Raw genomic sequence first — 15,180 nt, 5'->3', positions numbered from 1 at the left:
CGCATTTATACAAATTAAATGAAACATATTATTGTGTATTTCTTTAAGTTAACATTAATAGAAATCTTTAAATATTATTTCTACGTGTATATAATTTGTTATACGTTAGCCCCCCTGTACACTGATATTAAAAGCTTGTCGTCCTTATTCAAAACAATATAATGAATCTTTTGTGTAACCGATACTTGCCTTTACGTGAAAATTAAGAATCCCGCCCACTTTTAAGGTATAACTAAAATTTCGTGCCTTTATCTCCCTATCACTTGCCAATACATCCCCTAACTGGAAAATCGTAGAAATGCCCAGCGCCCCCTCGCGTTTATTATTAGCAGCCAATGAATGAAGACAAAAGGCATTGTTTGACGTTGTTACAGACCCTAACATAATGGAGCACAAATACTCTCAAGTTTGGGTCGATATTGCAAATCTGTACGTCGGATACTGTAGACGTGTTGAAAGCGTGAAAGGAATCAATTGGTACAAAAGGAGCGCCGCGATGTCCTATTAAACGGTTCGAATTATCTGTTGCGATCGTATTTCGGCGTCGTGGGAAATTATTCTTTTGAAATTAGACCGACAAGATAACGAAGTATTCGTTTCACTAATAAATACACAAGATGTCTCAATATTTTAATACTTTTGTGTTCTAATTTTGACATTAAAGACAATTCAGGGCAGGATTTAGATGGATTTTTCTTTCTGCGATGACGCTACAACCCAAGTCGGGACCTGGTTTCTCCCAACATTCGCTTCCAAGCATCTCTTTCCTCCAATTATCCACCCTCAATATCTCTTTAGCATCCTCACTTCGTTTATCCACCTCTTCCTTGGTCTTCCTACATGCTGACGTCCCATGGGATTAATATCTCCAGTATTAATCCAAGCTAAAATATTTATACAAACCTTGTGGCAATTGTATATTGAAAGGGACTAGCAATTCCCGTCAGATTGGTGGTTAAGACTTGGAATGATGGAATAAGTTTTACGACCAATTTAAATTTATATCAAATATTGTTATACTACGACATATTCTGCCCAATCACAATCGTAGTGAATTACATATTTTTTCAGACGCTTCATTAAACGCTTATAGAGCATCTTCTTCTTCTTAACATGCCATACACCAAAGTGCGTAGGCGAGTATCTCATTACTAGAATTCTGTTCTTGGCGGCGTGACACAGCTCGCCTGTATTGTGTACTCCTGTCCATTCTTTAATATTTCTTAACCAGGATAATTGTTTGCGGCCGGCTTCTCTCCTACCCTCGATCTTCCCGTGTAGGATTAACTGTGGTATTTCATATTTTGCTCCTCTCAATATGTGCCCAAGGTTAACCAATCTTGCGTTTTTTAATTAATTTAAAGAGTTCTCTTTCCACGCCGGCTCTCTTAAGGACGTCATCGTTTCGAACTCTATCCACCCAAGGTATGCGCATCATTCTTCTTAATGACCACATTTCAAATGCTTCAAGTTTGTTGATAGATGTTTTTTTCAAAGTCCACGTTTCCATGCCATAAAGCAAGATGGACCATATGTAGCACTTGACCATTCTGTAGCGTATTTCGAAATTTAGGTTTTGATTACATAGGAGCGGTCTGAATTTCACAAAAGCTTGTCTTGCCATTTGTATTCGGGTTTTTATCTCTTGTTGTGGATCCGATTGGTCATTGATTGTGGTGCCAAGGTATTTAAAAGTTTTCACGCGTTTTATGCGATCGTCACCTATGCATATTATCGGGTTTTCTGGAGGGTTTCTGCTAATGACCATATATTTCGTTTTCAAAATGTTGATTTTGAGGCCATATTTTTTACCTATGCTATTCACCCTATCAAGTAATAACTGCTGATCTTCCAATTTATCAGTTATAATCACTGTGTCGTCCGCATAGCGTAGGTTGCTAATTGGTATGCCGTTCACCTTAATGCCTAATTCCGTGTCTTCTAATGCTTCCGCAAATATATTTTCAACATATAAATTAAAAAGCATCGGAGAGAGTATGCAGCCTTGGCGGACACCTTTCCGGATTTCAAATTCATCCGTATATTGGTCTTGATCAATCCTCACCTTTGCCATTTGGTTCCAGTATAGATTCTGAATAATTCTGATCTCCTTCTGGTCAATGTTGGCCCTATGTAGTAGTTCCATCATGATATCATGTTTAACATTGTCAAATGCCTTCTCGTAGTCGATGAAGGTGAGGTAGACATCTTTTCGTTGATCTAAACAGTTGTGTATTAAAGTGTTCAAACATAAAATTGCCTCTCTTGTTCCTAGTCCTCCCTTAAAACCGAATTGTGTTGACCCGCTAAGTTCTTCTAGTATCTTGTACATTCTTGAGTGTAATATTCTAAGGAAGAGTTTCAGCAAGTGACTCATTAAACTGATTAAGCGGTGTTCATTGCATTTTGTGGCATTGGCTGTTTTTGGGATCATCACAAAGGATGACTGCAGCCATTCTCGCGGAATGTAACCAGTATCATAAATTTTATTGAACAGCTTTACCAAGATTTCGATATTCTCCTCGTCTAGTAGTTTTATTGCTTCTATATTAATTTCATCTGGACCTGTTGCTTTATGCATCTTTGTGGTTCTAACTGCATATTCTATTTCACTTCGCATTATTGATGGCCCTGATAAGTTTTCGGAAGGAAGTTTGCGCGTTGGTTGTGTTGGTCTTTCGTCATTAAAAAGTCTTTCTGCGTATTCTTTCTATAGAGCATCTACTTATATTAAATCCTTGGTCAATAATGAAACAAAAGTTTCATTGTTATGTTCTAAATCTCGAGTAACTCCAATAAAAACGATTACACTACCAAGGTTAGAGCTTTGTGGTACCGTTTTGTGAGTTAAACTATACACCAAGGTGTCACTGTCAAGTACTATATCAATGCTTCTTCTCTTCTTCTTCTTTTTATGTAGTCATAACTGTCTGTTTTTCAATGTGCCTCCAGTAAGTTGTCGTTTCATCGTTTTCGTGGTCTTCCTACTGATCGTCTTCCTATTGGGGAAACGTCTCTTGCCGTCTTTACTACTCTATTTGTTGTCATTCGGCTTATATGATCGTTCCATTCTACTCTTCTATTTCTCACTCAGTTTTTGATGTTCTCCGCCTTGCATCTACGTCGTATATCTGTGCTTCTAGCTCTGTCCCATAGTGTCTTACCATCAATTGTTCTAAGTATTTTCATCTCCTTCATCCTTTTTGTCCTCTCTGTGTCAGGTCGTGTTTCTGCCGCGTGTCATTATTGGTCTGATGACTGTTTCGTAAATTCTGCCTTTCATTTCTTTCCCGATATTTTTATTTCTCCATATTGTTTCATTCAGGCAGCCTGCGGCTCTCTTTGCTCTATTCACTTGATCTTCCACTTCAGTTTCGAGCTTTCCGTAGCTAGATAATGGGATGCCTAGATATTTAAACTCCATCACTTGTTCTATTATCTGACCTTCCAGCTCCAATTCACTTGTCCACTGCTGGACATAGATCTCCCTTATAATTTTCCATCTGTTTCGATCTTGTGCCTGTTGCATCCAATTCCTGTGAATGACATGTTTTAGATCGTCAGTTCAACGTGTTGGTGGACGACCTCTGCTTCTTCGGTAGGTATCATTTCTTGGTCTCCATTCCACTATCCGCTTTGTCCATCTGTTATCTGTCATTCGAGCTACATGACCAGCCTAGTTCCACTTCAGTGTTTCTATTCTTTGTACAGCATCAGCCACTCCTGATCTTCGTCGTAGCTGGCGGTTTGGGATCTTGTCTCGTTTTGAAACGCCCAACATAGCACGCTCTATCGCCCTTTGAACCACAGGAATCTTTTTCGCTGTTTATTCAACAATAAACTGAATTAAATCAGTGTCGAGATGTTCCAACAAAGCTGAGATCTACTAACTCGCGGTGTCAAGTCAATGAATATTGACAACCCGACAAATGGGAGGAATGGCCCATCTTGGTTAGGAGAAAATCAAGATCATAAGCCACGATTAAACAATCCTGTTAGACAAATTCCCGAAAGAAAGTTGTCACTTCATAAATACTTCGTTTTATTACAGAAATTTAGTTAACTTGTGGATTTTATTATCAATTTATTATGCATAGCACAATCGAAAAGTTTCGCTTCCAAATTAAATTTCATAAAAAATCATGGTACAGTTCATAAAAAATCTAAATTAATATCATTTCCCCAATAATAGGAGAATTTTGGGGCGATTAGAAAATAGAGATTTGGAATATGGTAAAAAAATTATACGTTTTATCATTATGCATGATCATAAACGTCAATTACACACATAGTTAAAACACCTTTAAACTTACTTAAAGAAACCTATTGGAGTGTAATGAGTAGAGTACGAATTCGCAGTGCATTTCAAGGATGTATGACTTGGTTTAAAATAAATCCGATAAATGGAGACAGAAAGATTGCCGAAAAGAGCCCTTGATAGTAAAACCAAAAGGAAGGCCACGGAAAAGATGGGAGGATGAAGTGGCAGCGGACACGCAAAATTTGCTAGACGTGAGAACCTGGAGAAGATCGGCGCGGGACCGACAAGGTTGGAGGCATAGTTTGGAGGAGGCCAAGGCCCGATTTGGGCTATAGCACCATTGGAGAGAGATGACTTGGTTTAAGATAAATACAATCAACAGAGAAAAACAAGGCATTTTTAATAAGTGTTGTTGATTTTGCTGGAGCTTTATATACCAAAAACAGAAAGTTACGAAATTAAAAAATAATCAAATGTTACTTATGTCTATTTGTCTTACTTATGTTTTACTACTAAAAAACAGTTAACGATTTAAGTAGCATTCCCTTTTAAATGCTTTAAATAGATTTATTTCACGACGTGGTATTTGTAAAGTATTGTATTCCTATATTGGTTAGGTTAGGTTAGGTTTAAAATAAGCCATACATATAATACAAGATAGACTGATTGTTGCAATACCAACGCATTCCCCAGTGCGACAGAGACAACTGACGCTAAGCAGTCCCGGCATCTCTTTCTAATTTGCCAGGTTTATCGACCACATGATCTGAATGACCAATGAGAAGGTCACGTGGTCGATAAGCCCGGCCCATTAGACAGAGATGCAGGAACTGCGTTCTCTGTCGCACTGGGGGAACGCGACCGTATTGCAGCAGACAGTCTATCTTGTGTTATATGTCTATAAGTTTATCAAAAAATTCAAAATTACATACGGAAAGACAATATAAGGAATTTTTTCCTCAAAAATCGTATAGATTGAAAGTTCATTCCACTTAGATCGCCTAACCATGGTGGTTATGGGATGTCGCGATAAAGAGGGCAAATTTCATCATGTAGGTAATTTTCATTTAACGATTCAACAATATTTATGATCTCACGTCCATTAGTCGATCTTTTGGGTCTACATCACTAATTTATCTAAGAACATACTAACAGAACATCAGTTGTTGCAGAAATTAAGCTTACAATTCTGGAATATATGATCAAAAGTATATATGTTGAAGCTACCAATTGTATCAAGGTGGGTTCGTTGGTTCTTTTGGTTGAAGACAATAATCCACCTCTGCATTTGAGAATGGGATGTATTAACGAGCTACATCTGGGGTCCGATCGGATAATAAGAGTTTGTACTGTTAGAACGTCTTTTGGAATAGGTAAAAGAGTTGTCCAAAGACTTTGTTTGCTGCCAATCAATGATATTGAAATGGAGTGATTTCAAGGCAGGCAGGTAACTATTATAAATGATCTTAATAAAAAATAAAAGGACAATTTAATTAATGTAGTGTGCTAATGTTGTAAGTAACGATGACAACACCAGCTTTCGCCACCGTCCCGCCAACGATCAGTGTGCACGTACTTCCACCGGTAAAGTTCCACTTCCATAGATGCGCGCAAGAGGAGTTGGCAGGCCAGTAACATTATAAAAAAAACGTACACCGCAAGAGATAATCGAGTTCAGCCAGATTTGGTGGGAATTGACCAACCGACATAGGAGTTCTAGCAGAGTGTTGATCCACTGGTCATAGGGTGTTGACCGAAGGCCAACCGCTTCCGCTAGTGTTGATCTAGTGGCAGCTCCAAACCGGTCTTAGAGTGTTGATCTAATACATACCCGTTCCGTGTCTAAGTGATGATTAGTGACTTCCTGCTCCTTGCCGGATCAAGTGTTAATAGATTCGTCCATCTCTAAACCAGATCATTTTTTTTTCTTTAACGTGTGTGTATATTACCACATCGTATTTTCGTTGCGATTTTATAAATTATCTAGGATGTAGTTTTTATTTTGTTATTATTTTATTCCGAATATATTTTTATTTAAATTAAACCTGTGTTTTACCGAGTCTGCAGTCTAAAAGAGCCAGCTATCACAAATTGGCGCCCGAGCAGAAGTAAAGCGGCACAATTTAAGGTTGTATTTAGTTTGTGAATCATTTTCGGATTAAATAAAGCGATTTGTATCTTGTTGTTAATACATTATACACTTCATTTCAATAATTATCTTTAAACGTTGAGCTAAGTAATTTAAAAGGTACAATTAAAAAATTAAAATTATTTTGAATTATTATGAAAGCAGATATACTGTCAATTAGTCACTAATAAATAAATACTTTGGTCGACAAACATATTTATATTATTATACAAATCTGCCAATCCTACACATACATGCAAACCCTTCAAACCACCAATCCCTTTTCCACCACACCACGTTCTACTTACTATATTTGTTTTATAAAAAAGAGAACGTCAGAATCATTAATCAAGAATGAAAATACCTGTCAAGAGAGCATGCAAATGCTTACCGTTTTCCGAGGACGAAGTGGCGCAGTTGGAGGCGGAAGCGGAAAGGTTATTTCTCCGTCTTCGGACCATCATTTTCCGGAACACCGTTCCGCTGAAAGGCTCAATCTCGCAGAGCTCGATGGGATTGTTTTCATCTCGGCCGTCGTTCGCCTGAAAAGAAAAATAAATTGTGATGTATTTGGCTCTTTTCTTTCGTACGTTGCAATCTACAGTATAAGGAAATATTCGGTGGCTTTCAAGAAATATTGTAATGCGAAGAGATGCAGCTGCTGCCTACTCGCAAATAAGTTATAAAATGGTATGGGTTTTTCGATAACTATGTAAATAAAAAAAAAGTGCGCGAGTTCAGAGGAATCTTTTTTAACATTTAGTAGAATTATTGTTTAACATGTTAAGAAAAAATTTGTCAATTGAATGTTTAAGAATTTAAAAAATTGTTATTTTTTTAACAGGATGGTTCATAATCACATATAATTTAAGAAAAAATTGTTTCTTTGCACATCTTTTGAAAAAAAAACGTCTTTTGCCTCAGTTGCTTTAAGTCGGTGGTTCACTCGATTTCATGGCTGCACAAATTGGTCTTTAACATCCATCAACAATAAAAATCTAGGGGAGTTAAGTCTGGTAACCCAGTGAGCCATTTTATTGTACATTGTATATTAATTACACGTTCAAGAAAAATTAAATTTAAATAGTCTTTGACGGCCTGTGCATTAGATGAAGGAGAGCCGTCTTGTTAAAACCAAATTTCGTTAAATTGATTGGCAGATGTCGAAGTGCAGGAAGAAAATTATTCCATAGTAATTGCGTTTAGATTTCCCTCAATAAAAAAAGGCCAATAGTATGATCTCCCAAAATTCCAAAAACCAAAGATTTTTGATGTATACTGTGTACACATTTGAGACACATTCAAATGCTTATTCTCCTAAGAGCAATATCGTAGAACGGAAGGATTATGTTTCCTGTGAATTGTGAAGGAGGACTCGTTTGTAAACAAAATATTAATTTTTTAATTAATTAACAGTTTTAATTTTAGTTTTAACTGGAAACAATATGGTATATTGCTCGATGTAACGCTTCATTGTGGCGCCATTAACGCAGAATGTGAAGGGGAGACTAGGGGCAAATATGACTTTAATCTTTGTCTATAACAGCGTTTCCTAAATGGTGGTTCGCGACTCGGTACCGGCCCACGAAAGCAAAATGCAGGGTCGCCTCGCCTCTCCGTTTTACATCTTGCTTTTTAAGGCCGCGGTCTGCAGCGAGTGATCTGCAGCCGGGTACAAGATCTAAGAGCGACGGTAATAATAGATAGTCGAGTAACGTTCATCCAGAGACAGGTACGAGTGGTAATTACAAACGACCGCTCGATGCGCAGTCTACAACTGTCACAAAAAAAGAAGGAGTCCTGGACTACACAATATTCTGCAGATTACTTGCAGTTCGGTTTTGTAAAGGGTACTGATGACAAACCATTATGTGTTATTTGTTACGATGCACTTTCAAATGAGTCCATGACACCTTCAAAATTGAAGCTGCACTTGGAATTGAAGCACCAGGAAAACAGTGGTAAGCCACTAGATTTTTTTATAAATAAAAAGAGAATTAATAGCTACCAAAACGTCTATATCTTTGAATTTTTCATCTTATGAAATATCAAAATTAATTTCTGAAACCGGTTATCCTTACACAATTGCCGACAAATGAATAGTTCCAGCAATGAAAATAGTAGCATCTTGGATATGTGATAAAAAACAGGAAAAGCAAGTAAATACGCTGGCTCTATCAAATAACACAGTGAAGCGTAGGATTGTGGAGATGACAGAGAGTATTGAAGAAACTATTATAGGTCACAAACTATTTTTGCTTGCAAATTGATAAAAGTATAGACATAAAAGATAATACTAATCTAATGTGTTTTGTAAGATACGATTTTGAAAATACTATTCAGAAAGAATGAATGACAATGGAATTGAATGGAATAAATGTGTGGGACTAAGTAGCGATGTAGCACGGGCAATGGCAGGTGCTCGTACTGGGCTTTTTCCGCGATCAAAGGCACCAGAATGTGTTTGGGTGGATTGTAGCATCCATAGAGAGGTATTAAATGTAGAAAATGCCACTGCTTTTAACCGAATATATGCAAGAGTGTAAAATTTGTAAACTTCATAAAATCTAGCCCACTGAACGAGACTTCTCTGCGTTGTTAAAAAAAATGGGAGGTGAACATAAACATCTTTTTTTACACAGCAAAGTGCGTTGGCTATTAAAAGGGAATATTTTAAAAAGACTTATTGAATTGAAGGAAGAAATTTCAATATTCTTATAATAACATCTACCAACGGCTAGAGATGCAATATTTCAATTTAAAGACAGTTTACATGATGTCAGTTGGTTAATCAAGGTAGCCTATCTTTGTGATATTTTTGACTTCTTAAACAATTTAAATATGGCATTAAGGAATATTTTCCCCCTATCCACAGCAACAAAGCATGGATAAGGAATCCATTTACAATGGTTGTAGAATCCGAGACAGGACTTCCGGATTTAGATATTGAGTCAGTAATTGAACTATCCTGTGATAGGGCACTCAAAGACATATTTGTATATGTCTGAATATGAAAATACAACTGATAGATTTTTGGCTGTCTTGCCGCCAGGAGTACGCAGTTTTAGCAGAAAAAGATAAAGTTTCTAATTCCTTTTGTTACGACCTGTAAGTGTGAGGCTAGGTTTTCAATATTGGTTTTCCTCAAAAATAAATATAGGAACCGTTTGGAAGTCGAATCGGATCTGGGGATAAAATTAACATCTGTTCCTTCAAACATGAAGTTTTTAGTTAACCAGGAACAACTACATACTTCTCATTACTAAAGTATTTGATTTTATTTTGTTTTATTACATTTTTGTTTAAGCTAATAATTCTTTATTAAAATATATAAAACTATAATAAATATTTAAATATGTTGTCTTGTACACACACACCAGGGTATGCAAAAAATTAGTGGGTCACAAAGGATAAGCACAAAAATAACCGGGCCACGGAAAAATAAGTTTGGGAAACGCTGGTCTAGGAAGTGGAAACATAATGTTAGTATCTTTCGCTAATATTGTAATTCTAACTATAATTTTGTTTCCGTATCCTCTGGCAGTGTCCTTACATCTAAAAATTGAGACCGGAGTAACTTAATGTTCGAATAAAAATATGTTCTATCGTAGATATTTTTCCTCTACTATTTTCAAAAGTATTTTGTGTTGCTCCTTGTGGGGAAAACTATTATAAATAAGTACTTCAATTGTGCTACATCAGTCCGTCAGTAAATCGTCGTTTTCATTTGTGATATTTTAGTAACATTGTTGTTTTATCCCTGGTATTATATCACCGCCAACACTGACGTTAAAATCAATTATAATGATCATACCTATAAATTTATCGATGGTATTATCTTGATTCCGTTTTTTCGGGAATGCCAGTTTGTTTGTATTTCACCACACCCTCGTATCATTGATCTCTACTCAAACAGCACCAATTATGCCGTGCTACCCCTAATAAACCCAATCTGTAACTGGTAGTTTGTTCATATCGATGCGAATTGCGAATGTGTATTAAGCTGTAATTATTGGAGGTGAAATTTGCTCTAATTAACAACCCGACACAAAAACTATGCAAACAGAAGGCTGGCTAGCTTAAAGGATTCAGACTCGTTCGTTATATTTGAATAGGGTAATTAAAAACCAACAAAGCCTGTCAAATTATATTGTTTAGTAAGTCTTGTGTGAAGTGCATCTGTACATATGTAGACTAGGTGTCATCATTAATATAAGACTAAATAGAATTATACTTCTGATTTAGTATCCTCGTTGCAAACTAAATAATATAATCCAGTTGTAAGAGATTTGATCTCTAAAAACGAGACGAACAAGCTGAATTTTGCTGAGAATGCGTTTTCCTGAGAAGTCAATTTTGGGACCCAAAAAAATATGCAAAAAAGTTACCCCTCGGGCTTCCCTCTAAAAGCTCCCTCATCTGTAGAATGAACGGTTCTCTCAGAAAAAACCGCTTGAAGCAACCGGCGATTCTGAATGTGTTCAAAATCATCGGTCGAAATCGATGTTTCCCGTGTTCCCCCCTACGAGAGGGGGGACACGGGAAGTGTCATGGCAAAATTCAGCAATATCTTTAAACATAAATAAAATATTCTGTGGACGATGGACTTGTTTCCGTGCCATATCTTTCACAAGCACACGCACATAAGCTCCTAAAATTATATTGAATTATAGTGAAAGAATGTCCCGAAAACCATTATCTGCTGCAGAACTGCAAAATATTGCTAATAATTTATGGGATTCGGATGATGAAGAATCTCCTGAAGTAGGTGGCATTGAAAGTGACTCTATTGAGTGATAATGAAGAAGAATGTGTAGCTACAAGTTCCCAGATTTCAGATTGTGTAATTTTTGAAACTAAGGATAGAATTAACTGGAAGAGTCAACCACAACCGACAGGACGACAGGACGTATACGATCTTGCGACATAATAAAAGCAAAGTGCACAAAGTAATGTTAGCCCCTGGTAAAAGTGTAGATGATCCTGTTGATTCCTTTTCTTTGTGGACGAAAAAATTGTGAACGAAATAGTGAAGTGTACAAATAAAGAAGTCGAACCCTGGTGATATAAAACTGGAAATATTGAGACTCTACAGAGCTATATGCCTTTATTGGACTACTACTAACTGCAGGGCACCTGAGTGCCAACATTCATAATGTAGATATACTTTGAAGTAAGTTTTATGGACCTACTATATTTAAAGCTACCATGAGGTTAAAACACAATACACACAATAATGAAAGGCAACAACACCGTAATCTTTTTCCAGGGTATGCGTAATCATCAACCCCTCTTTTCAAATAAAATGGCCTGGTAAATTTACAAAAGGTTTTATTTATTTATTAATTAAGTCTTTACTTGGCTCCAAATGTTTATTTTATTACTTGTGAATAAATATTTTCTCTACAAAAGTTTTCTTGCATTTCATTATATTGTGCAAATCCTTCAGGTAGATGGTACCCTCGAGGTAGACCGCATACTATAGTAGCACCTTTTTTTAATCTAGACAATTTAAATTGAACTTTAATAAAAAATAAAAAATAAATATTTGAAATATATGGGTAAATATGAATAGCACATTCAAGAACAGTGGTGGGCCCAACGGACCCGAGTTTCCCGGTTACATAAGTAAAATGTGTTGCCCAGATAAGGGTTAAAGTTACTAAAAATGCACAGTTTTTGAGTTATAGCCAAAAACCGCAAAGTAGACAACTTGACTCTTATCTTAAATTCGCAAAGCTCCATTTGGGGGAACTCTTCGATGTTATTTACCATTTTTAGAGATCAATTAACCATCTAAGCCAATACAATTCCTTAAACACCCAAGTTCCTTATTAAATGACATATACAATAGCCAATTAATATTTTACTTGGATTTCCTCGTATAAAACACGGATGATTGTTGACATCGATACATCATAAAATTAAATTCATGCCAGCTCAATGGAAAATTAACAAAATAAAAGCGGAATAAAATTAAATAAAATACTAAACAATCATAAATTATTTCTCAATAAATTATTGAACAAATTTTATTTTAAAATTCCAACTAGAATTTATTTACGCGCTAATACAATTTATTTACAAATATCGCTATAATTTTTAGAAAAACAATTTGAATAGAGCAAATGATGCGACGTGTTATAATCAGGCCAGTCTGTAGCAATATTTCACAATTTAATTTTTTTAGTAGTAGGCAACTGTTTATGTAGTATTATAATAAGTGGAGATACTCAGTATATCATGATATACTGAGTATATACCCATAAAAAGTTCTTTAAATTAACAGGATATTGTCAAGTTTCATCATCATCATAAGTGGCTCGACAATCCGTTGTGGATCTTGGCCTGCTCACAAAGAAGTCGCCACTTATGTCAATTCCTGGCAACTTCCCTCTATCTTCTGACCCTTAGAATATGTAAATCTTCTTCCACATCATCAATCCATCTCCTTCGTGGTCGTCCTCTGTTTCTGGAGACTGTGAACAGTTCTGTTTGTTACTGCTATGCGTCTTTTTATTTCTTAATATTGTTCTGAAGCTATTTTCTTGTGGCATTTTTAAATTAATTACTATTTAAATGAGAATAAGCCACAATTAAAGGTTAAAATACGTTTATTGACGTTTCAATTTCCACTTCGGAAATTTGGAGAACGATTTCCGAAGTGGAAATTGAAACGTCAATAAACGTATTTTAACCTTTAATTGTGGCTTATTCCCATTTAAATAGTAATCTTTTTATTTCGTCGCTTGTCGTGTTTGTTGCGTTTTCTAGCGATCCGAGATATGAGAATTCTTTGACTTGCTCAAAGGTATGGTTGTTAATTAGAAATCTCTATTGGATATTTCGGGGGGTTTTTGGAAACCAACATGATTTGGTTTTTTCCTTGTTTACCTTCTTCTTCTTCTTTTTATATAGACATGACTCTGTCTGTTTTTCAATGTACCTCCAGTAAGTTGTCATTCCATCGTTTGCGTGGTCTTCCTACTGATCGTCTTCCTATTGGGGAACCGTCTCTTGCCGTCTTTACTACTCTATTTGTTGTCATTCGGCTTATATGATCGTTCCATTCTACTCTTCTATTTCTTACCCAGTTTTTGATGTTCTCCACCTTGCATCTATGTCGTATATCTGTACTTCTAGCTCTGCCCGTAGTGTCTTACCATAAATTTTTCTAAGTGTTTCCTTGTTTACCAAAAGTCCTAATTCACTTGCCGCGTCCGCAATCCTTGTAAAGCACTGCACCATGTCTCTCATACTTCTGCCCACTATAACTATATCGTCAGCGAATGCGATCTATTAAAAGTAGTTCCATTCATTCTGATATTTAATTGTCTGCTTGCCTTTTCCATGGCAATATTAAAGAGTAGACACGCCAGCGCGTCCCCCTGTCTTGGACCATTATTAATATCAAAGAACGTAGAGATTTCTCCTTCAATTCTAACCTTAGGTGGGATCCCAAAGTCTATCATTGCATTATAATGTAGTTCTTTTTACACTGTCATAGGCTGCTTTAAAGTCAACGAAGAGATGGTGTGCATCTATGTTATATTCTAGTGACTTTTCTAGAATCTGCCTATGGGCTTGAATTTTATGTATACTTGACTTTCCAGGAGTAAATCCGCATTGATATTGACCAACAATATCCTTTATAAAAGTTATCAAGTTTATTTCTGATAGTAAACGAGTGAGAAATTTTTTGTCATTCAACTATTATTCAACGTTGTTTTTACTTGGTACATCACGTCGTACTTAAATAAAATTAAAAAAAAACTGCAGACAATCTAGTTCTATAATAGTAAAGAATGTGCACCAATTTCCGATGCATGTTTCTAAGTGAATTGGAAGCGCCATCTAGTTATCGATAGCCTAGGCATGACACGAAGTTTAGTATTATAAATAGTATACAAGTCCATACTTCCCCTGACATAAGATGTAAAATATAGAAAGTAGAGATAAATTTGACGCAATTGGTGCAATTGTGGATTAAGATTCAGAGCAAAATAAGAATCATTGTAAGACAATAATTATTGATGGTGAAATTTAGGCAATGGTATGCAACCAATTCAACATCATTGTACAGAAAGCTACATTAGGCGTACAAAGAAGAAAAAAAATCAGTTGCAATATCACAATAGCTGTGGTAAATAAGTTTGGAGAATATTAAAGCCTATTTTCAAAAATATACCGATAAGCTATAACGTACGAAAAAAAAAAATGAAGTTTGAATTACGGAAACTACCAATAACTACCAGATGAATAAAAAAAGTTATAGCAAACTTATGTGTGGAGCAAAAAATGACAAATTCAATGTCTCTAAACTACCGGTTCATAAAATAAAAATTACTGAAGTCAAAGCTTCAATTGAATACTTACTTCGCTATGTGTTGTCGCCTCTTCCGAATTATCAGAATTATCTTCGTGGTGAATGGGATACCGACTCATCAGATGGTTCTGAACTCTTCCCTCTACCAAAGATTGCGTTCTAAAAACTGGAGCAGGTTTGGCGAGCATCCTCGTGTTGGGAATATGACTCTCGAAACTGACTCGCTTTTCGATTGGGTTTCGGTCGAATTTTCTTATTGATTCGGGTGTTAAAATACCTAAAACATTTGTAATATAATTAGAACTTTTATTAGAAACATAATAATTGTTAAAAGTTGGGAGAAAACGTGTTTATAGGTCAAAAATAGAAGATAAAACGAGTTGGAATACCAAAAACAGTTTTAATACATTTATTTTAAAAACCAAACAAAATATGCTTCTTTTCGAAAGCGCCTGAAAATTAAGT

The 15,180-nt window shown here is 35.9% G+C and overlaps 1 protein-coding gene across 5 annotated transcripts in view; it reads right to left on the bottom strand.

Annotated features, from left to right (window-relative positions):
• Positions 1–15,180, bottom strand: part of btsz (bitesize) — a 513,708-nt gene that overhangs the window by 178,789 nt on the left and 319,739 nt on the right. For all 5 annotated transcript variants that reach the window (XM_072528865.1, XM_072528866.1, XM_072528867.1 and 2 more), the window contains 2 exons: positions 14,766–14,992; positions 6,781–6,931 (listed from right to left, as the gene is read on the bottom strand). In XM_072528865.1, coding sequence (XP_072384966.1) covers positions 6,781–6,931; positions 14,766–14,992 — 378 coding nt within the window. The remainder of the gene's footprint in view (positions 1–6,780; positions 6,932–14,765; positions 14,993–15,180) is intronic.

The sequence above is a fragment of the Diabrotica undecimpunctata genome, chromosome 4 (assembly GCF_040954645.1).
Source record: "Diabrotica undecimpunctata isolate CICGRU chromosome 4, icDiaUnde3, whole genome shotgun sequence".
In the NCBI taxonomy this organism is placed as follows: domain Eukaryota; kingdom Metazoa; phylum Arthropoda; class Insecta; order Coleoptera; family Chrysomelidae; genus Diabrotica; species Diabrotica undecimpunctata.
Note: the sequence above shows the minus strand (reverse complement) of the source record. Positions and strands in the feature narration are given on the sequence as shown.